The 25,093-nt window shown below is 41.2% G+C and overlaps 1 protein-coding gene across 1 annotated transcript in view; it reads right to left on the bottom strand.

Moving 5' to 3' along the window:
* Positions 1-25,093, bottom strand: part of CEP112 (centrosomal protein 112) — a gene marked incomplete at its 3' end in the record, with an annotated part of 109,928 nt that overhangs the window by 8,753 nt on the left and 76,082 nt on the right. The window contains exon 21 of the mRNA XM_057368807.1: positions 8,948-9,178. Within this exon, the coding sequence (XP_057224790.1) occupies positions 8,948-9,178 (231 nt within the window). The remainder of the gene's footprint in view (positions 1-8,947; positions 9,179-25,093) is intronic.

Below are 25,093 nucleotides of genomic sequence, written 5' to 3'. Positions count from 1 at the left end.
AAGAAGAAGAAAGAAAACTTGCTCCAGGGAAGAAGCAACTGTTCTCTGATGTGCAGCAAGGAATTTAACATCAAAGAACGAATGTAAATGGGGCCCATTTACCTCAAAAACAACACACCACTCCACATTCTGGAATATTTCTATTTTAAGTTTGACAGCATTATGCTTTGTAGCAAAATTCAAGATTGTGTAATTTGATAGATGTCAGAACAAAATGACCTTCAGAACGGCTAACGGTGGCAATCTTTGTTATTAAGGATGTTAAAACCCTCTGTACAATATCTCTTTAARCTTCAGAGATCAGCAGATCACCTTTAAAGTTCATCTGATTGTACATAAAAATTCCATTTTGCTCAAAGCCTGAAACATGTATTTTCCTTATGTGTCTCTAATACTGACAGTGRGTGACTCCCTACCCCAATATTCCTGTTCTTTCTGCTGCTCTCCCCACCAATCACACAAAAATGAAAGCTGGATCTCTGCTCAGCAGTGAAAATAGCACACCAGTTCAAATATGTAATCTGAACCACCCAAAAGACCATTAAAAATAGTTGAATACCCAAAATGATGTTAACAGAATAATTAGCCAAGTACCAAATGACTTCAAGGGTTTTGAAAATGAATGATAGAAATCCCAAAATCCTATTAATATTCTATTTTACATTTCACTTTTGGAGGTCTACAAATCTTTTCCTTTTTATTTTTTTTTTCATTAAACATACATCTTTGGGAGAAAAAAAAAMCCCTCTCATTCATGTGTGAAGCACTTTTCATTGGGAAAAAAAAGCCAAGAATGAATAGAAATGGCTTTGACAGTACCTGCACAGAGAATTGCCTTTCTGCAGCACGCTGCAATTCCACGCTTAATGGGGGCCCACTGAGAAAGAGTTCCTGCAAACTGTGCCTTAGGAAAACTCTCAGTTCCACACTTTTCATTTAAACCAACARAGTATTTCTAGCAATTCTGAAATTATGCAGAGGAATTAAACACATTGAACTCTCCCAGAAAGTCTTCTGTGGGACTGGCTGCAGGGTGGTTGATGCCCAAGTTACACCAGCCTTACACCAGGATGTAATTATTTACTACCTCCATCTCAGTGGATTTATTGAGCATCTCAATAAATTATTGAGCATCCCTAATGCTGATTCCCAGTCGATATTGCTGYCAGCCAGGCACTTTATTTAAAACAAACTGGCCTAAAATACCAGCCTTGCATAAAGACAAGGATTTAAAACCAGAAAAACAGCCTGGGTTTGCCATATGCAGTTGTTTAATACCTGAATTGTTTAATATCCTTTCTAGAAGGCAATTCTGGTGAGTGCACCAGGCTCTTAAAGGGCTGGCACAGAATTGGGGTTTAATCTGAAGCTGTGCTGGGACATTTTGCCAAAAGGTGAGATAAGCTCTGGGCTGGGATCACGGACAGCACAGACAAAGATTAATGATTTTTTTTTTTATTTACTCTCATCAATCATCTGAGAGATGACTATCAGTGAAATCAGTGTTGTGTTTGGTGGTGACAGAGATTCCTACAGATGAAGAGATTGAAATGATCATAACAGATTTCACTGCCTCTCATCTGCCATCCATCACAGCGGGCATTTGGTTTGGGATTTCTCATCCATTTCCCATTTATGCCAACTTTTGGGTCAGTTTTTATATCATGGCACRACTCCTCCTACAGCTCAACACTCACATGAGATGGAGTAAACCTGGTGAAGATGTGGAGACTGCAATGCTCTCCACTTCAGGGTCCCCAAATCACAAATACATTCCTGGATTACCATTTTTGATATTTCCTGATTTTTTTCTGCTCTGTCCAACTCAAGAAAGATGGGTATTTAAACTGGGTTTAAGGCATTCTATCAAAAGTGGTGGCATGCTCTTTTTTGGAGTTTTTACAAAGAAAACATGCACCCAAGAGGAATTATCTGAACTTTGCCAAGCTGCCTTTATCAATCAGAAATATCAGGCAYCTCACTCCTCTTGGGCTCTGCCCACTCTGACACAAAGAAATTTCCAGAATCACTCAGGCCCAGATGTTTCTGGTGCCCAAACATCACTGAACCCACGAGGGGAGAGGCTGTGAAACATCTCTGAAGACTCAAGTCAAAGATTCACTCATGTCCTCCACAAATAAAAGGCCACAGTCCCGAGATGTGACACTGATCCATGACTCAACTCTCAGTTAAAGATTATTTAATCTGAGCTTTAGAAACCACGATTCTTTCAGGAATTGAAGATTTCCGAGGCCCAGGCACTTTATCATTATTTATCAGCTAAAYTCACACKCCTTGATTTTWGCYAAGGAGAGACTTTGAGGCTCCTGAGTGAATTATCAATGSATAAGAATGAGATCTTTGTTTTTTAGAGTCTGAACTGCAATTTTAAGTTGAATTTTGTGGCAATAACAAGCATTTATTAAGACAACAATGAGTAGGAAAGAGTTCTACATATGTATCATTTTAAGACAGAATCTTTGCTAGTAAATACTAGAAAACTTGGGAACAAAAGGASAAACTTTGTGCCACTAAATTAACTCTGTGCCACTAAATTAACTCAGTATCACTGAGTTAACTCGGTATTATGAATTACATCATTAAATGAGAGCCCAGCAAAGTTAAGCTYCTCCACTTGGAAAGACAGGCACTGAAAAAAGACCAAATCCCCCAACAAATCTATGATCTGAAGCCATCAGTGTTMCTTAGCAAGATTATGCTGGATTACTTTTTGTAGTTTTAAATACAACAAAGCTYCCCCAGAAGAGCGACAACTTCCCGGAGCCAAGGAGAAACTTCCCAAGTCCGRCAAAGGCCCAATTAAAAAGAAAATGGAATATATTGCACAATCATCAAAGCAATTAAAAACATAAATAAGACATTGCGAGGCTCTTAACATTCCCAATGTTTAATTATTTATCTGCTCTCCGTCCTGCAGCTGTAGGTCAGAATTAACTCCTCTGAACTAAATACAGGAGAACTCTTGTGGGGATTTGTACCTTATTCATTTTCAAGCAAACATTCAAATTCATTTCAAATTCACACAAGAACTGCAACAGTTTCACCTAAATCAGATTTTCTACAAGTTAAACACCCCTCCTACACTCAGATGTGATTGTGAAACTACTTTGATCTCTGTTCCCAAATTTATTGCTCTGTGTAATCCATGACAAAATATAATGTGATTTACTGTATCTCTATATGACAGCCCAGCAGCTGACAGAACTTAATAATTTAGCATAAGAAAAAAAACCCTTCTGGCACCAAAATATACAAATCATAATTGAGGCACTTTAGTATCACGTTACAATGAAGCACATGCAGACTGATCATAAGAACTTCAAAACAATTAGAATTCTTTCTCACCCGTTTAATGAAGGTGGGTTTTACTCCGTGACATGTTCTGCAGCTGTAAGCAAGTCCTTTCGAAACACTTCTCTTTCTTCCTATTAATGACTCTGAAGGACTAATAACGTTGTTTTACCCCTTCCCTAYTTCCCAAACACTCCTTCTCCTCCAAAAAGAAGAAGAAAAAAGCCACCTGCAGCTTGTCTCTATTATAATGATGTGAAGAAAGAGCAAATGAGYGTAAACAACGTCTTCAAATCGTGCCAGAATTCAAATACGCAGTTATTATGTTTTGTATTAGTTTGGTCTTGGTCACTGAGCRTTTTTTCTAAACAAAACTATTTGGAAAATTGATTTTTTTACTGTGCTGACCTAAGCAGGGATGTGATGGACACATTCCATGGGGCACCTTTTGCAGTGGCTCGTGTTGACTCTTGGGTTTGGGGCACTCAAGATGGTTCAAAGGATGCATCACTCCAGAAACTTCCAAGCAAATAAGGATGAGGAGCTCACAGCATGGGATGCAGGAGAGATTTCTGCTTCTAATTTCAAGTAAAAAACAGCAGTTACTGTTGTTTGCATGACCAAAGCCATGGAAGAAGCACAGGGAACCCGCAGGGATGGCTGCAGGGAGGATCCAGGATTGGGGAATCAGTGGTGGGATCTGTCCTGTCACAGCTGCCCAGGAACCCAGAACTTGTTCAATAACTGAACAAATCTAAGAATGAACTTAGAGTTGTTAAAAATATAAAGTACCACCAGTAACTCACATTACAGTCAGCACCACGCTGGAAAACAGCCAAAGTTTTCCTTATCTTACCCCATACACAGGGATGTAAGGATAAGGAAAATTGGTAAATTCAAGRAAACTGTACCTACAAGCAATCAGCCTTTTCCAAAGCACAAAATATTGGGAAAAAAAAGGGAGAAAATGAGGTCATGATTCAATTAGGCYTTAAAAAATATCTAATAAAGCTGAAATAATAAGCAATTGTGCATTACAAGATAAAGTCKGGGTGTTACAGGTTGGTTGGAGAGGGAAGAAAGGCTCGGGAAATGATTGAAAAAATAACCACAGCACTCGTTCTGCCACTGGCAAAACCTCAGCATTCACCTCATCCACTACCAGCTCCATGGTTTTCTGACTCCTGATCTCATGAATGCACTCCATAACTCATGGAAGTTACAGAATTGAGAAAAAGCAGCAAGTGCCCATGTGCCACAGGACAGGGAGGGGTGTTCGGACACAGACTTGAAAAAGAAAGAGGAGACAAAGATCTCAAAATAACCCCACCTGTGAATGCTTCTTCAACAGATATTTTAGATTGCTATCAGTTGGTTAAAAACCATCAAACCCTAAAAAACCCAGGCAAATTTCTTGAACAGCCACCCAGCTATGATTGATATGACAGGATAGGAGTAAAGTGTGATGAAGGATGGGCCACATGACCGARCTCTAATTTTAATCATATCAGTCCTCACCCTGCTGAAAGCCATCTTTTTAATTCCGTATTTTGTCACAATCTATCACTTAGCTCCTGCCTGCTTCTCATTTCTGAACAGCATCGCTTCAATAATTTGGATTTTTAACCCTTTGGTGCTATTTGTGAATGCACATAATGATATTGATCTCCCTTCAGACATTAATGAAGATATTAAAAAGTGAGCCTGGTGCTCATGGCTGCACATTTTGTTCCCCCACAGTGACAGTTACACCAATTTCTTTTGGCTCCTAACTCTGGAACCAGATTTATAAATTCAATTGATGAGCAGACAGCTGACCTGTTGCTTTCTGGTTTGTTTCTTCTGAGTTTTTTTTTTATTATTATTTTAAAGGAGACAGAGGCAGAGTAACTGTGAATAACTGCAGCTCTTGCTTTGAAACACCTCCAGCAGGGAGAGGGCCATAAATTCCATTTAGTGTCATTAGAATTAAACATCCCTGCGATGATTCTACCATCTTTTTCTTCATGTTTGGCTCTGCTGACTGAAGACTCCTCCAAACAGCTCCCCTGAGGGATGATGCAATTCCTGTGACCATGTTCCTGCTCCACCATCATCTCACTTTTTCTCTGAGGAATCAGAAGGAGCAGTGCAAAAAGGGACACTCCACAAAGGAACCCAGTTTCAAAAAGGTTTGTTGAAAGGTGCTATCAAAACAGATTAAATAATCTGCACTTTTTGTGCTAAAACACATTAAAAACCTTTTCTCTTTTCGAAATATATTTCTTTCTTCTCGCTCTTTTGGCAATTGTGTTTTGCTTTTACTTGATCTTTTGGCATCACGTTTCTGGTTTTGCTAGATTTTCTCCAACAAAGCCAAAGTGCTCCGCTCATTTTTATTACCATTAGTTGGTGAATCACTATTGCTGCGTCAGAAACGTTCAAGAACCAAGAGTAATTTAATGTACACAGACTCCACGAAACAAAAGCAATAAAAATATTACTACCCTGGAACACAGAGATAATATCACAGACAATCGTTCTTGGATTATAATGAAAAAGAATTAAAACTTGGGAAACATCCAACTCTTTTGGGTAAGAATTGGAGGCTCTTTAAAWAATTCATAGCTGGGACCTAAGCTAAATAATTGATGTAAAAGACTCAAATGAATGTTTTTTTAAAATGGCACAACTGGTGGAGATCCTGACTGCAGTGAGTGAGGACACAAACACAGATCTGCAGCACAATCAGACACAATTTAATGAGATCACTGCACTGGGGAAGAATGCACGTCCCCATTTCATGGCTGACCAATCTGCCCCCRTGTAAATAACAGGGAATCCCTGCCATGAGTGTGACAACAGCTCCTCTGAGTGCCCCCACGAGCAAAGTTATCAGTGAGTGTGGCTTCAGAGCTCCTTAATGAAGTGAAAGGTGTCAGATCAAAGATCCCATCACATCCAGCACTCAGGAGCTCCCAGGGACAAAGATGGAACAGCTTTTGGTGTTAATGAAATGTGGAGTTGGTAGAGAAGAACCCGAGGTGGAGGAACAGGGCTCAAAAATGGGAACTCGTGGAAGGCACAGAATGCTTGCAGAAGAAATTGCTGTTCTGGGTATTCTGTGCCATGGCCTCGCCACCCTCACAGGGAACAATTTCATCCTAATAGGGCAAAACACTCTGCAGAAAAATGACCTGAAAATTCTAGCCAGCTCGACGAGGTGTGCACAGAAAAGACTGAAAACACATCCAGACCTTACAGGAAAAAAACATTCACAATCCTAACAACATCCCAGGAATCTCCAAAAGTCACCAATCCTGAGGAACCCTGAAGTGTAACAGGAATGCTCAGGAACCAAGGTTACAATAAGGAATGCCCTAGATTAAAGCCAAGTTTTTTAAGCAACAGAAAATGAAAGACTTCAGTAAATCATGTATTCCTGAATACTGAAAAGCTGTCTACAAATCCCAATAAATATTTGAATGTTCACTGTGCCTGCAATGAGGAATTTCCCTCTTCTCCTTCCCACTCCAGGGCAGCAGGACCATGGGGAGGGCAATGCCAGAGGAATCCTGGATCTCCTTCCACCCATTTCTGCTTTATTTGTCCCTAAATATGAATAATTTCTTTTGCATTTCCTCACATTCACATTAACAGCAGCCCACAACGACGCAGAGCAATCCACACAGAAATCAACATTATTAACAAAGGAATGGGATCCTCCACTTGACAACAGAGTGACCTTCTCAAAATCTGGGCACTCAGATGTTCCATGGCTAAACTGCAAAATTCAGCTTCCCAYTGGATTTTTAAGCAAGCTTCACAGCATTGGTATGAAAAAAATTAAATTTAGAGAACAAACYTTTCTCTCATATTGTCCTAAATTTCAAGGTAACAAGATCTGGTAGAAAAATACCAAGTTTTTGCAAAAAAACAAGGTTCAAGGCTCATGCTGTAATTAAAATGGTTTTTTTCCCCAAACCCTCTTGGATAAAATCATCTTCATCAAAGTTCTGTGCACTGCAATAGGATCAAGATTCAAACTAAATCAGCTGAAACTGTTATTTTTGAGCTTTAAATGGAGTTTGCCTTCTAAGCTACTTTGAGTTTTGGATTTTGTGGCCAATTTCCACAGTTCTGCATTTGCAAGACAGCAGTGAAACAGAATAAGGAATGGAGATTTGAAGGTAATGCCAGGTATTTTCACATGCCTGTGAAAGACTTTTCAACAGAGATACTTTTTCCTGTTCCCCTCCTATCTTTTGTTCAACATGTGCTCTTCAGATTAGGGTAAAAATAGGGAAGTAGGTTAAAGAAAAAAAAATACAATAGCAGTTAATATAGCTTCAAATTAGCAATTTTTTTTGAAAAATAGGAAAAAAATCTAGCAAATTAAAGAAAACCAGTATTTCTGACAGAAATGACAATTCAAGGCTATTAAAGATACTGCCCTGTGAAGGATTATTTGTAACTTTAATTTGAGGATGTAAAGAAGTTAACTTTTCTTTTGCTATACTACACATGTAAAAAAAGATCAAAGAAAGAAAAGAATTGAGATTCAAATTCCATTTTTAAGCAAAAATGACAATGTCTTCCTGAGTTAAAATTAATCCTTTAATGATGAATTTCAAAGGTTTAAATACTTTCTGTGACCTTGGCTTTAAATAATTATGCCAAGCAGAGCTTTCCTTACATTCAGAAAAGATTCTGAATTGTTGATCACAGCCATTTTAATGGCTTCAGGCTGGCTGATTTCCAGCATAATCCCCCGAATGCTCTTTAAAATCACAGASCAAGAACCTGACGCAGGTAAATGAAATGTCACTTGCACAAAGGCTGCTCCAACATTCTCTGCAGATTGTTAATTTGTGCCACTGCACATCCCCTYGCAAGAAAATTGGTGATTTAGTGCCTTAATGCAATGTAGGAAAGATATTTCAACAACGAGCTGCTTACACACACACAGAGTCTACCAGAAATGTTAAGCAGGGTTTTTTTTTTTTTTTTAGTTTAGTTTTTGAAATACAACTTGCATGTTTTAGCTCCCTAAAAGGGGGAAATACTTCAATTCAAGGCGTGGGTCCGAGGACAAGCACAGACGTGGGACCCTGTGGAACAGAACGGGAGGAAAGCCTTGATGAAYGTGAAAAATGTTCATTTCTATTTTCAAATCTTACCCAGAGTCCATTCTCAGGGGTGTACACAGGCAGAATCAGACCATCATGAGCAACCAGCCACAATTTCCTTTGCATTTTGAGCTTGAGTTTTTTCCTCTTTAAGAGCTCGCCCTCTTTTTGAGGCAGGATAAGCCTGGCTTAGGCACAWCCACCCTTTCTACTCTCTGTTCCAGCAAAGGAAGACCAGCCTGCTCCTGGCTGAATTTACCTGGGCAATTCCTGTGTTTTTAAAGTCCCGTGGCTCCTGAGCACCTCAYTGGCACCTTCCACCCCTGCTGGAGGTGCTGCCCAGCCCCAGGGTGTCCAGAGCCAAGCTTTTCACCCCAGAACATCCCACACTCATGTTGGGACTCTGCCATCCCATGGTKTACATCAGTTTTTTCAACCCAAACATTTTTCCTCAGGGAAGCTTTGCTCAGCTGATTTTTGGGGTGATTGCTCCCCTTTTGCTGGAGCTGCTTTTGGCAATCTCTTACCTTGTCCAAGGCTGCCTCTGTCTCTGCCTGGTGCCTCTTTTTCAGCTCTAACATGGCATTTTCCATCTCCATCTTCAGACTGCTCAGTGCCACCTCCTTGTCCCGAACTGCTGCCTTCATCTCCTCGTTCTTCTGGAGGCTCAGGTTCAGCAGTTGTTGGTCCCTCAGGGAGTTGGCCTGGATCAGTTCTTCCCTCAGAATGCGGATTTGGTCCTCCAGATCAGAGATCATCTGAGAGGAAGAATGGAAACAGTGATAAAACCCAAATTCACGACAAAAAACCCTTTTGGTTTGCTCTGCCAGGCTGGGGCAGGAGCAGGCTCAAAGGATGCTCTGTCTCTTTTCCTGGCCTCTTTGTGCACACAGATAAATGCAGTTCCTCCTGCCCAAAGCATTGGTAAAATGCACGTTTTCAGAGGAGAAATTTAATTTGTGGCATACAATCAATCAAATGCAAAAATCTTATCTTTCTGGAGGAGAAATATAGTTTGTGGCAATCAATCAAATCCAAAAATCTCATCTTTTTAAGGAGAAATTTAGTTTGTGGCATACAATCAATCAAATCCAAAAATCTCATCTTTTTAAGGAGAAATTTAGTTTGTGGCATACAATCACTAGATATCCTATCCATGCTTTCTTTTTTCATCCTTAAGAAATGTCCTGGTGCCTTCTAATGAGGTTCCAGGGCATCATCAATCATTGATCAATCACTGGCAGCCCCCAAAGGGAGGGAGCAAAGGGACAAGGGTAGAACTGTGTTAATAATATTTATACAGAATTCACATTTTAMAACAGGAGCAGGCACACACATTACTACAGATTACTCTCTCATACAACTGTCCCTGGTTACTTTTCTAACTCCATTTCTTCTGCAGGTTCTTCACTGAAGTACAGAAACATCAAATTTGGGAGATAAAGCATTGTCTTTACAGGTGAGGTATGACACTGGAAGCACATGGATCTCTTCATTCATAAATATAATTCTGAGAATGAGCACTTTCACTACAAAATTCACACATGATTTCCCCCCTWCTCCTCCCTTTGCAGTTGCCTGGATTCTTTCACAGAGGATGTGATAATACTGAGACCAAAAAAATTCATGTTCTACCCAACAAATGCAGGTGATTCAGCTCAAGCTTATTAAACATTTCATAAGAAAATCTGAGGAAAAGCAGTGTATATATAAAGCTCCTACTGTCCTGATTCTGGAGCTCTGAACTGGTCTTTCTCTCCAACTGCTATTTTTCTTCTTCAGACATTTTTAATACACTGTCCTGTTCTCAGCTAAACCATCTATTTGCAGCCTCTGAGAACCACATGACAACAAAACTTYGAAAAAGAAACATTTGTTTCCGACCAAAGTTGGGATTTGAGTGACTATCAGAYCTATTGCCTCGCACATTAATCTCCCAAGACAGATTCCTATAAATACTGTGATCTAAGGGAGGAAAAAAAAAAAATCAAGGCTTGAAAGTTTGCCTGTTTTCCAAGCTGTTTGAACTATAGGGTGTAATAAAAGACATCATCTCCCTTCGAACTTTCAGCTTGTCCTTCAGCTGTAATAATGGATTAAATAATGGATTAAATAATAGTAACCATCTCAGAAACTTGTTTTGCTTCCATGCTTTCCTAATTACCYGCTGGCTTTAGTCCCTGCTGTGTCAAAGGTAAGGCTGTGGGGAAGGATTGAGCACAAAATTTGTGTACAGAGCTCTGCACAGGCCACGTATTTCAGCGTTATCAGCATCATCTCAAACATGTGGTTCATATACTGTAATCTGCACTAGATCCTTTCCTTCCTTCCCTGAGCTTTTCCTCTGCACATGTTTAATTTCTCACCGAAATCYGTACACAGACTAAAAATGGAAAGCGCGTCCCAGGGTATAATTAGAATCCAAAATGGACTTGTGTAATTCTTTTGGAAAATGATTTCATCTCCAGATCACAGGGACATGACAGCCTGCCTGGCTTCTCCTGAACCAAAGCAGCACTGACTCCAYGGAGATAAGGATTGCTGATGGGTGATATGGTCTGAGCTCCAAACAGACACAATTTGGGGTTTTTAACAGCTGCCCCAGTGCAAGTCCTGCCTGGAATAGTCACAATTATCTTTTAATCTGTGAGAGTTCTTTCTGAAAGCTCATTCCCCTACTTTCCCACATTTTTTTCACCCCTCTTTCTATTTTAAAATAAAATGCTTCCTTTAACTACACCCCCAATGACCAWACATAAGTGAAACTAAAATACTACAATGCTTAGAAGTTCCCTAAAAAGTTTGTTAAAATATTTAGGACAAGAAATCAGACTTAAGTTTTCATAACACAGGGAAAACTCATTCATAAATGACATTACAAGCCAAAATAAAGACTGGGCGAATTCCTGACTCAACTGTTACACCCTTTAGGCTTTATTTAATTCTTTATTCAATGGTTCTTATACAATAACATTAGAAAAGGAAACAGAATCCAGTGTTTTCTGTAAGGAGACAGTAACAGCTCCTGGCCTTGTGAGCAAAACTGGGGACAGTGAGAGTGAGCTGAATGTTATAGGTAAAGTWACGGGAATTAATATGCAAAGGAGCATTAATGTTGGACCTAATAGATGGCAAAAGCAGATTTGGTTCTATTAGGGAAGAAGAAAGGCTCTGAAGACGGGGTGATGGCAGCGMAACTAATATGATTAAAGGAGTCCCTTTGGAGCAACTTCACTGCGAGTAAGATGATGTTAAGAGACATCTAATCTCTCCAAAGTGACTGGAAAAAGCTTATATTGGGGATCACAGACACAGTTCTTGTCAATTACTTTCAAATAAGTCCAGTTCTCACAGGCAGATTAGTTTTTCCCATAAACAAAGTCAGTGGCAGAAGCAGCTTACGCCCGAACCGCTCGGCGCCTGAGACAAGTTGGTGTGACACGGATATCTCCCAAGTGCTGCAGGAAATGAATCCCCAACTTTCCAGCACTAAGACTCTGCTAGTCCACATGCCAGGTTTAATAAACTATTATTAGACTTAAATGTAGGCAAATTAGGGGAAAAGGGAAAAAAAAAAAGCCCCAAGATGACTTAATTCTCAGTTGCGAAAAATCCGTGAAATGTAAAACTTATGAGCAACTGTCTTTCCTTAACGATTCTGTGGGAAAATAAAGGCTGAAGTTACAAAATCTCACTCCTCAGGCTGCAAATCCGAGGGCAGGATGGTTTCTTTGCRACACCAAATCCCCTTTCTCAGTCCTGATTTTTCAAATTCTCCTCTGGCTGCCCAAATCTCCATTTGGGAATGGTTTTGCATGGTCAGAACAACAACTCAAGCACAAGAGAAAAACACCCCTTAAACACCCCATCTGAGCAAATTATTATTGTGCTAAAAGAGGAATGAACAGAAGAAATAAAGACTCACAGTATGCAATAGGGCCACAATGTTCCTGCCACTTGCTGCCTTTTCTGGATCAAAGTGTCGCAGTCTCTATTTCGGTTGTGTGGGTACGAGCACACGAAATGAGAGAGATCYGTGTCTATTTTAGAAAGGATGCCCAAGTTCGTAGCAATTCCCARGATGGCCCCAAACAAGGAAGCATTTTATAAAATGACTTTTAATCCACACACAGGACAACAAATAGAAAGACAACACCGGTTTATAGCACCCCAAATGGAGCAAAAATACACAAACTGACAGAGCAGAGAYTTCATCTAAGTTTATATGACACACTTGTATGCCCCTTAGATGAAGAAACTGCTGGCCAAGGTGGTGATTTCTATTTCTGTTTCAAAGAAATAACTTTGAATTCTAACTAAGAATATCTGTGCTGAAATAGTGTCATAAAAAGGGTGGGTCATAAGCCCACAGCAATTTGCCTGTAGGGAAAAAATAGACTTGAAAGAAAAAGAAGAAGGTTGGTCACTCACTTTGGCCTATTTAAAATGCCAATAAATGCCCTGCGTGTTATTTGGAAGGAAAACATGTGCTCTCAATTTTAAAAAGTAAATTGCATAAGAAAATATAAAGTTGGCAAAAAGCTTAAATTAAAATCTGTTGCTGATGTCTGAAACTCTGCTCCAGTAACAGAGATGAGAAATGCAACAAACGACTACAGTCTAATTAAAACCAATAATAACACAAATTCCCTTGATTTTCCAGGAGCTCCTGCTTCACCCCATGGAGCATTTCCTTGGATGAGTTTCTGAGAGGTTGGAGTGTGATGGGATCTCCACGTTCACAGAGATGGAATCCACAGAGCTCATTGCTCCCTCCTCACAGGGCATCACACACCAAACCACGTTCACCCATCAGCTGCAGCATCCAGGGCATTCCAGAGCCTCAAAAACAAGACAGTGGGGAGTTCAGATGAAATGCACCCCAAATTTACTGCCCAGGGCTCAGATGTGGAGGCACTGAGGTGCTGCTGCAGATTGACAGTGAGTGATTGAGATCCCTCAGCAGATGAAGCTGCAATAACCCTCAATAACAACCTCAATAACCCTTGACAACAACCTCAATAACCCTCAATAACAACCTCAAAAACCCTCGATAGCAACCTCAATAACCCTCGATAGCAACCTCAACAACCCTCACTGCTCTGCCCTGCTGGAGCACTCAGAACTCTGCTGGAACAGAGCAGCACTGCTCAACACCCCTGAGCTCCTCAAGGGGCTCCTGACAACCCTTCAAACTCAGTTTCAGGAATTTTCTACACTTGGCTCCAGTCAGAGATGACTGCACAGGGCTCAATTTGCTGTGTTCATGTAACATTTAAAAAAAAAAAAAACCTATAACAAACAGCCCCAGAACCTCTGAGCAGCAGCATGGATCGGGCTGGAGGATCCCAAAGATCCTTTCTAGGACAACAACCTCAAATATCAGCCTGTAAGCAACAGCCCTACTGGATCCACATTTCTACTGGACCCACAGACATTCAGCTGCTGCCTCAGTGTGCCAAAGCCTTCTCAGCATTTCCTCCTCTGGAGAACACTAAAATGAGCAGAGTGTGCWGTGAAACCATCAGCTGGACCCCTCTAAAAGGGACATTGGTCTCTCTGTGTCACTGCTGTGGGGTGATAGTGATGGATGAATACCCAGAACATTTGTTACTGGGCACGAGGTTATTTTTGAAAGCGAACTGTCCAGTCAAGGGAAGGGCAGTAAGGAGTAAAAACAAATCTCACTTTGAGGATGAAGGATTGAAGGGAAAAGGAGGAATGAAGCAGAAATACCCAGTGATTCGGGGTGACAATGAGTCCCTTTTTACCCCTGGTCAGTGCAGTGCCCCAGAAGAGGTGGATGGAGTGTTCTGGTCCAGCACATTTACTGAAAAACACCTCAGAGGGGATTATTTGTYAAAAGTGGGAATCTGAATGATTTCAGCTTTCTTGTGAGTAAACAAAGCTTTATCAAAATGCTGGGAAACATCATATGAGTCTCTCTGCCATCACAAAAACAACCAATGCATTTAACATAAAAGAATTCTGAAAAATAAACAAATATTTGCAGCTCTAAGCTTAGGAAAGAAGTGTAGCTGTAAGAACTTCAAATGTGAACAATGTTGATTTGTGTTTAGAACAAAATCAGTTTATATTAATGAGTTTTTCTACTGCAGCTTCTGCAAGTCACAACAATCCTTCTCATAACTGATCTTATCGTGGTTTTGAGGCATTATCCTCATGATTTTTACCCTTTGGACCCTGCCAACCAAGGGCCAGGCATGGTCCTAGTGGCTCTCTGATCTTTTTGTCCACAAATCATCCTACTGAATGTGACTCACTGGGCCMAGTGTACCTGCTTTTCTCCATGCCAAAGGAATTCCAGCTCAGCCAGCTGGCAGCTATTTGTGGCTCCTTTGTAATGAACTCAATCATGTCCATTTAAACAGCTATATTAAAAAATATTTTCTACACCACAGCAATTTCAATTAAAATATGTAAAGAATTTATTCTCCTTTCTTTCTTGTGACTCGTAAAATCAGCAATTTGTCAATATTAGGAATCCTTTAAAAGATGAGATTTCACTTGCAGAGAAAACCAGTGGCACGTTCTCACAGGGTAATGATGTGGCAGAGCACAAATTAGCAGGGATAAGTAATAAACAGCAATTTAGCTTTCACAGCACAATCTATTACACTGTCAGCTTTAAATGCCTTTTGGGTAGGAACAGGCCCATAAATGTGGTATTTAAGGGAGCAGATAAATGAAATGGTGTGAAATGAAGTGAAAATGAACAACAGTTCAATGACCAGCAGGTTGGGCTCAGTTCCTAAGAGCTGTTCCYCTCTCTCAGTTCCCAAGTTCATCATCSCCAGGAAAGCCCAKCACCCTYTAAGATGAGAYTGGACTTYTCAGCAATGYATTTGCTCTGTCTTTCTAATCCTGTTAAGCACTTCCTGAAACACAATGGAAGTGTTGACTCACAAAGAACCACAGTTACCTTCTGCTCATCTCTCATTTTCAATAAAATTAATGAAAAATTAGTCTACCTGTGCCATTTCTACAAATAAATAATTCCAAGAGCATGGGGCTGTGCAAGTTCTTCCAAGGGAAACCATGGAAGTTACAACCCCCACCATTACAAACAGTCCTGTCAGCAATATAGGATTTCCTGGAAACACTGAAATCCCAGCTTCAACACCCAGAGATGCATTTTATTGCATGCTTATATAGCATTCTGTGCATACTGAAAAGATTCTTGAGGGGRAAAACATCTGTCCAGAACGCTGGTGCTATTGTACAACTTCTGAAAAAGGAGCCATTTTTATCCTATATCCTGTACATATATATTTTTTTTCCCCTGTATATGCCTTTATTGCAGTGATGGGGTGAAGTTATTAAGACATTCATAAGTGAAATGTTCACAGTTTATAAATCAGGCTGGATACGATCACGTTTAGGTCTTGTAGGAAAACTCACACCAACCAAAGCTGCGCTCACCCACCTGCACCTGCACAGCCCCAAGGAAGGGCAGCTCTTGAGCCTCCCACAGATCAATGTCCAGGGTCAAAAAAATATCAGGATCAGCACTGCAGGTGGCAGCTGAGGGTGAAATGAGTGCAGCTCAGAGAGGTCAGATCTCAATCCCCACATTCCAGGAATTAAGTGATCTATCGACTCCATCTCCACACCACCTCGACTTCTCTCACCTCTGCAAATGTTCCTCTGACATCTCTYTTGCAAATACCCCCTGGGATCTGTAAAGGGAGGTGCTGAGCTGCTAACTTACATATTTATTTCATTCATTTTAACGGCATTAAGCTGCTTTTAAAGGTCAAGCCTCCTTGGTAAGATTCTTTACTCGGGTTATTCCAGCATTGAGCATGCTCTGAAAAATGCCTCCAACGTTTATGAATCTGATAAAAGTTTATTCCTACTAACCCTGCTTATCTWGTAGTTACAGGGGTCTCATTTTGGGGTGGGGACTGCTTTGCAGTGATGCTGGAGGGTAAATCCACTCACCTCTGGCATCCAAACCATGCCCAGAACATCCCTCACCACAACCCCAGCACTGAACACCATCCCCAGGAAAGCCCAGCACCCTCTAAGATGAGATTGGACTTTTCAGCAATGCATTTGCTCTGTCTTGTCAAATCCTGTTAAGCACTCCCTGAAACACAATGGAAGTGTTGACTCACGAAGAACCATAGTTACCTTCTGCTCAGCTCCATTTTCAGTAAAATTCATGAAAAATTAGTCTGCCTGCCCTATTCCTATAAATAAACATGCTTAGGCAACAATTCCACAGGTACGGTAACCCTCAAACTGTTCACTAACTCTGCCAGGTATTTCTGAAGGCTAAAAAGAAACAAGGAATACACAGGTATTGAAATGCCAACAAGAAAAGTCACACTGAAAATATCGGCCTCACATCCTAGAAAGGAGCAGCACATTTTTGAGATCTGCYGTGACATGGCATTAAGCAAAACACAAATTTTGATGGGTTTTTTTCCCCAAAGGAGTATAYTGAAACAGATTTGGACTTTTGCAGAAGCCAGTCAGCTGCCTAAATCCCAGTTAATGTAAATGGCACTCAAGCTACAAACTGGGCTTAAAAAAAAAGAAAGAGGGGAAGAAAGAAAGCAAATCAGACATCCACTTGAACAGCKCCACAAAGAGCTTCAAATTAACGGGGCTTAGTTCCATTTCTTCATTTACATAAGTACATTTGATTCCAATTTAGTTAACRGCAGCTAGAGAGCAGAACTTCATCTAGGTTGGTTATTGTCACTGCCTCCCCAACAAAACGAGTTTCAAAGGCAAGAACCTCGAGCTTACACGTGGAACAAAACAATGCAGAGAACTGGMGAGCCAAAGGATTACTCACCAAGTTGAAATCGAGATAAATGTAAATACATTTTCCATTTTACTGTTCTAAGAGCTGGCCCTCTTGCCTGGAACACTGATCCAGAGAGGTTTCTTTTTCCCTGGTTTTGGCTTTGAAACAGATTAGCGAGACAAAAATTAAAAATTCCGCCTCCCTTCTCTTCTCCTTTTATCTGATGAAAGGAATGTTTACCTTTGTATTCTTCTTTGCACAAACAAAATGATTCCAATAAAACTGCTCAGGGACCCACCAGGAAAGGGCTCATTTCCTTCTGTCTTTCTGCTCAGAATTTTAATGGCGACACTCAAATGGGCACGTAGCAATCTACAATAACTGCATTAATGGAACTTAAATATGATGGAAATAAAAAAATTAATCAGCCATAAATGCTGCACCTTCACCCTCCAGCACTGGCTTTACAATTCGCCCATCTCCAGAGTGGCTCTCCAGAGTTCAGAGACCTTTTGGAAGCCTCCTGTTCCAGCCCCCAGCTCAGAGAGATGGGATCCATCACAGGATGATCTGTCCAAAAGAAAAGAAAACTCCGTGTAACATTTCTTCTCYTGAAATCGAGAGGGTTTTTTGGCTCAGTATCTTCCTCTGGCACCTTTCTGTTGATCTCTGTCCTTTTCATCCTTCTTGCTTTGTCCTTGGATTCAGCTGATGCCACTTCGTTTTCTGAATGACAAATAGGCCACTGCATCCCGGGGCAAGAATTTCTTCAGATTTATTTATGCAACTGTTTTGGATCCACTGTACTCTGAATAAATATTAATACACAGCTTAAATACAAAAATCTACATACATACTAAACATGCAGACCCTAGGAAAGAGCAGCAAAATAAACTAGCCCAGCAAATTTATACAGGTCCATGTTTATATTTACTATTCTGTCAAAAAAAAAAAAACCAACAAAAACCCAAACCCAAAACACAACACCAAAATTGCATGAAGAGATGAGGAACAATGTATTACTGTAAACTGAATATTCTGGCAGGGAACAAGAAGGGTTTGAAGGAGAAGCTTTTGGCTGGAGGCACAACACCAAATGGAGCTGTCTCCTTTCTGTACAAGAGCAAGGCACAGCCTTCTAAGGGAACATAATTTGCAGACTCTTGAAATCTGAAATTTTGAAATCTGCTGCTTTCCTTCTCTGGAAAGCATCACTGTTCTGAAGGACACAATGTCACTATGTGAAAATGAGAAATCATGACTCGGTAGCACATTTTTTACTCTCACTGTGTGAAAATGAGAAATCATGACTTTGTAGCACATTTTTGTTAACAAAAAGATCAGGGAAGATGGTTTCTTGGATACTTTTGAGATGGTAGTTTTGACAAATGGCTTCTGATGCATTTGTGAGATGGAGATTTCACTTTTCCCCACACTCAGGCCTAATTACCACATTAATGAAGGATGTGGCTATAAGGAGATAGCAGGGCTGAATCTGCTAAACCTCCTTGAAACTCAGGCACGGGAAAACAAACATTGCCTCCTGTACAAACTGCTGCTTCAGGAGCCATCACTGATTAACCCCRAGCATTTCCCCACAGCCTCTGATACCCAGGTTATCACAAAGGTTTGTTTGCAATGAGAGTAATCCACCAAGCACCAGCACAATACTCAGGTAGAGCAGGTAGGAATTAATTGGTACCTTTCCCACCCCCAAGAATTTCAGATGCTCAAACTGTTTTTGCCTTCATTGAACCAGCTCGGCCTAGACTGCCTTGTCCCGCAGTGACATGTATATTGAATACAAATCAGACAGCAGAGCTTTAAATCTGTGTTGCAGCTCTCATTTCCAATTCGAGAACTGTACTATAATCATAAGCTTCTGGTGGATGAAAGGAAATCAGCTCTCTGAATATTAGCTAATGCCACATTTGCAAGTCCTGAAGAGATCTGTGCTGTTTAAAAAAAAAAAAAATAGGGGGAAAAAAAAAATAGATCATTTCTCGTGAACCTATATATATGAATCGCTTTGTACTGCTCGACTGATAGAAGCGATGCCTGTGCTGGGATTAAACCCTTTTCATCATAAAACCTCATCTGGTTCGGAGTCCAAGTCCATCAAACCTTTTCCCTTTAAAGTCCCGCCTTTGATTCTACATCAATTTATTCAAACCGCAGCTGGGTGGCTGAAAACGAAAGGACAGCATCATTTAAACCAACCATGTTCCTAACTTGAAAGAAGGACTATAATTAAAAAAATGGGCATAAAAGAATGGAAATGGGATAATATTTTTTAATGGTAGTTCAAAGGCCGACAGATGTCAGAGCCTTTGAAGATGTCAGTACACTGAGCAAGGAGTTGCCATTAAATAGTTTGCCTGAGAGGTGAAGCAGCTTTTTAATGACTGAAAAAGCCCTTGCAGACACATCCTTGTGTTTTTAATTTGTCAGAGTTTCTGCACTATTTTCTGATTAATGACACATGATTATAACTGCATAGCACACATATTTTTATCCTTCCCTAAATGAATACTTTATTCCACATTCCTTCGGTGCCAGATAAAAAACAGGAAAGCTTTTACTACAGAGTCCAAAACTATTCAGATTGCTCAAATATTTATGGTAATTTGAGGGGATTGGCCAGATCCAGAGCTTCTATGTGTTGCTACCTTTTGTTCTTTAATGGAGCTATTACTACTGCCATCACAATGTGCATGCATTAAGMGAGCATGTGACCCAGTAATGCATTGTGCCCTTCTTGTGCCCTAAACAATCAGAGCTTTCATAATTCAATGATGAACACAGTCATCAAATCRAAATAACATTCAGAAAAATCCCAGGATTGATCCTGAACAATACAAACAATGGCTGCCAAYGTATTGTAAGTGGAAAATAACTTTTCCGAGGGAAAAAAAGAAAAAAACATATTGCTAGGAAACATGGTGTTCAGAAGAAAAACACCAATATTTAGAAATGCAGATAAAGCCCCCATCTTGGGCTGAGAAGATGCTCCTGCAACATCCTTCATCTCTTTCTTAACATATGCAAATTTTTTCCTATTTTCCCCATGAGTGGAAAATGTAGCAGCCCGAAACACAGGGACAATTTTTTTTTTGGTGCCAGGAACAAGCTCTCCCACCACTGAAACAGCTTTTTGTGGATTCCTGCCAAGCTGAGCAGGTACAGCCCAGGGCTGGGCAGGGCCAGGAAGAGCCAACACAGAGTTCCCTGCCTCAGATCACACCTCAGAGCATCACTCACAGACAGCACAGTCATTACACGGGAATTTGATTAATGTGCTGTTCCTTCTGCTCTTCCAGCCTCGATTCAGCTTGTAATTGGATCATAAATAGAAATGTGATGGACTCAGCTAAAAATGCACGGGTTGGAGGTACTGCAGCAGGGCTGGGTGAAATGAGTTGTGCTCTGCCCTGAACACTGAGGTGATTTCAGAAGTTGGAATATTTGGCTTGTTGCAATGTGTATCTGTCAGGAATGACTCTGTAACAGCCCCACCAGGGAGGGGAGGTCACTCTGGACATTCACTGCTCCTCCTGGATCTGCAGCGGGAGGTGAAGGAAGCTGTGAGCTGTGTGTCCCACACACTGCACATTTATGCCACTGCAAAAGCAAATCTTGGAAAGTTTGAAAAGGAAAAGACTGTCTGCAGAGAGAAAAAAAGCATAATTCTGAAATGGAATTGCCCCACGTGTATTTATTGCATGAAAACAGAGCCCTGCTAGGAAAAAAACATGGCAGAGTTTGGATTCCACAACAAAGAACAAGTGCTTTCAGTAAAACCAACTACAATCCCATTCCCATCTAACCTGCAGCCCTTCTTGAGTCATTCCAAAGTCACCTTCAAAGACAGTTTTATTCAAAAAGCAAAACAAGGCCTAACCTGCCACACATCATTAGCCCACGACCATGAATCTCATGTAGAATTGAAAACTCAGTCTGAATTAATGCCCCATTACACGCTTTTGCCACTTTTCCTAGAAAACAAACCACACGTGGGAGCAGCCAGGAAGCTGCAGAGCAGGATGGGGTGGAGCAGCCACTGGGAACACCCATCAGGAACGGAACAGTTCATTCCCTTCTCCATCCCCATCCCAGGAATTTGGCAGGTCCTGGATGCCCCTGGTATCCYCTGGATGGAATAAAGCAAGAGAAGCAAGATCTACACATCCAAAAGGCCCTGATGGCATCACTGCACAGAAATCTGTTCAAAATGCAGTTATTATTTTGGCACTGTGGTAAAAATAGCAAAATCAAATGTTGGATTTCAAACAGTTACAGTTGATGCTGAAATAAACCCTCAGAGAACAAAGAAAAGGCGCTTCTCGAAGCTGTGGGACTTCCTACAGAATTCCAAATCAATTAAACAAACTAAAGGGAKGTTGCTCACAAATGATACATCAGAATTGTGAATAAACATTATAAAATTCTTCTAAAATGGGAAATCCCAGACATCCTGAAAATAATGTTTAGCTAAAGGCCCATATAAGCAGACAAAGCTGAGCCATTCAGACTCTATCCATTAGAGGGCAATAATACATATACACACACTCATACACACATATATATATACACAAACACTCCCTCATGCATCCCAAACTGATTTCAGCAGGAAAAAATCAGTATTTTCTCTCTACTATTACCAATGGTATATTGACAGCTTGGGTCCTGCTCCCTCCTATCCCTCTGCACTCCCCAACAACAGCATCCAACAGGTAACAAATTATTATTGCAAATTAATTATACAAACTAAAGGAACATTACTCACAAAAGATGCATCAGAATTCTGAATAAATATAATAAAATYCTTCCAAAATGGAAAATAGACATCCTGAAAATAATGTTTCACTACAAGCCCCACATAGGCTTGTACAATAAGACGTACATATACAGTAACAAATTATTCTTTAAATTTGCTTTCCCCAAAGGAAACCCATGTAATTCACAGCTTACAGTCAGTTTTTATTAAACTTGGGTAGGCTGAACAACCAGTGTGTCTGTAACCATAAAATCATCACAGGGGGTCCCAAACTTTGAACATYTTTTGACAAAAATGTTCTTCAGGTGCTCCTCTCCCACCTAAGCCAAACTCTTTTCCTTTTCCCTCCAGTGCCACAGGAACCTTTAACAGCAGCAGCCACTGCAGGCGTGGCAAGGAGCCAGCAMACTGAGATGTCTCAGTGCTGCACACACATCCTGGAAGGGCATTTTTTGGTGAAATCATCTCCTGGGCTGTGTCTCCTGCACCCCTGCCCAAACCTGCTGAGGAACCAACCGAAAAACCMTGCTGATCTCAGCTCCCCGAGCTTCTGCTGCCCCCAGCTCCAGCATCCCACAGCACAATTAGGAGATCAGCTCCCTGGGACAGGAACTGTCTGTTGTKCCGTGTTTTCACTGACACAACAGAGACCCAGACCCCCGAGAGGATTCCAGCAATACAAATAATTACCAGCAGCCCCTAAACTACTGCTTGTCAACATCTCATTAGTTCCAGGACTGCTGGAGTTCACAGGGACACACAGGCAGCTGGATCAGTCACTTAATGACCAGTAATTCCTGTGAGCATCCACACTCCATTGATTTGTGCTTGGGGTGGCATTTTTTCTTTTGTTTGTTTGTGGGCTTTTTGCTTGTTTCTGTTTTGTTTGGCTTTTTTAAAAAAAACACATTACTCTGCAATTATCAATCTCCGTTTCCTTAGAAACAGCAGTTCAGGTAACAATTTCCTCTACCAGCTTATTGTTTTTCATCAGCTGCTGAATAAATATTAATTTTACATTAAACTAGAGGCTTAATTGAAGATCTAAATTCAACTTTATAAGGTCCAAGATGAAGATGTACAGTWACACACCGGTCATGGTGCCCTCCAACCCAGAAATCCCCAAGGATACCAAAGACAGCAGGAGAACACGCAGCTTCCTTCAAATCTTCCAGTGTACTCTCTGTTTGCAGCAGCTGCCTTTCCAAAAATCACTTTCTCCGCTGTTTCTCTTTTCTAAGTTCATTTTACAGATGCCAATACAGCAGCAAGCACAGACTACAAAAGAATTCAAGCTGTCAGAGACAACTTTAGAAGAATTGTATCACCCCCGTGGAAGACGGAGTTCACTCTTCGTGGGATTTTCAGATCTGTTTCAAGTGAAAACACTGTCAGGGGGTTTTGTCCTTTTTTTTTTTTGCCTTTTCTTTTTAAACTACCTCAGTGACGATCTTATGAACTCTGAAGAACAACTCTAAAACCTGAAAATGGAACATTCATGATCAGGCCAATATTTTAGGGGTCAAGAGCAAAGTTCTCTTATTTGCAGTATTTTAGGACTTTCACACACACGAATACAAATGACTCTGAGATATGTAATTGCAGTTGGAAATATATTGTTTTCTCCATGAAACAGAAATCTACAGCACCCCTGACATCGATTTCTGTCATTTTGTCATGATAAACACTCAGGTATTAAGTACCTTCCACATCATGCACCCAGGCATGAATCCAATTAGTGCYGAATAGAAGACAAAATGTCAGCTTAATAAGCTTCAATTTGCAGAGCCTTTGAACGCTCAATGATATCAYCACTTTGCCAATCATTTCTCCTACTTTGGCTGCTCTTTTTCCATCTCACCCTCCCTGTCAMAAGGAAGTCTTTCAAATCCACAGAAAGGGAAGACGTGAGCAACGTCAGTCATTGGTCTGACTGAGCTGAAAGATCCAAAAATGACTTCCCAATAAATCAACAGAGAACTGTGATGTGCACAATATTCCCTCAAAGCTAATTTGCTGCCAACATGTAGAGTAATTGGGGGAAAAAAGTCGACTTTAAAGTCACACTGTGAAAAATATTTTCTTGCGTGGAATCACCACTAAAGACCTTAAATCACTGTCACAGTCGGTGCCACTCRTTCAGATGAAGAAACAGTTTTTGTTCAGGTAAGGTGACAATCATTTCTTCAGAGGTGACTGGGCCAAGAAACAGCTCTGCTGTCTGACTCGATACCAAAAATAATCACTGTACTTTAAAAGAGTGGATTTTATTTCTAATTTGTTGCTTTAAAAAAAAAGAAAAAAGGTTTCCAGGAAGAAACAGACAAATTGCAGAGAAGCTGTGCACAGYTCTGTGAGCTTGAATGTCCGAGCCAGCACAAGTTCACAGCCCTCACCATGTTTTCYCTTTTTGGAATATCCCCAAATGCAGGACCTCAAATCCCTGCTCTTATCTGGGTGTGAAGGAAAACAGAAACACCGAATGGCAGCAGAAAAGACGAGAGATAATGAATCAGGAGGGGAAGTGTGGAGCGATACCAAGGAGCACGTGGGTTCTGCAGGGCTGTGCCAGGGCAGCTGCTCCTGCTGGACAGTCCCCAGCTCGGGATGGAGATGGGAAATGGGATCTGCTGAGCTGAATCCCTGGAGGAGATGGTCACAGAGCACACAGTGAGCCCCAGGCTGCAGCACCAGCTCCAACAGATCCTGGCACTGCGCTGTCCCATTTCCATGGCTGGCACATCCCACAGAMACAGCCAGGAGCCCTTGCTGGCACCTCTTTGTCACTCACGGCTCAGAACTGGCAGGGGACAGAGCCCAGGAGCTGGTGCTGTGGTTGGACAGAGCTGGAGCAGTGGGAAGGGGCAGATCTGATCCCCCCAGAGCTGGGAGCACACCCTGGGCACGGCCCCACTGCGGGAGCGGGGCTGAAAGGGTGCAGAGCATTTGGCTGCCCCTCCACGGGACAGGACAGCAAATTCCAAACTTCTGAGGCAGCAAAGACTTGGAGGAGCTGCTCCAGATGCCGGGGCTGGGCCAGTGGGGAAACAGCTGCAGAGATGAGAATGGTGAAACACTCAACCCCTGTCTGCGCCAGCAGCATCATCCCAGCCC

Source organism: Malurus melanocephalus, unplaced genomic scaffold (genome assembly GCF_030028575.1).
Source record: "Malurus melanocephalus ecotype Western Australia unplaced genomic scaffold, MMel_1.1 scaffold_98, whole genome shotgun sequence".
Classification (NCBI taxonomy): domain Eukaryota; kingdom Metazoa; phylum Chordata; class Aves; order Passeriformes; family Maluridae; genus Malurus; species Malurus melanocephalus.
This window is presented reverse-complemented; position numbering and strand designations above follow the sequence as displayed.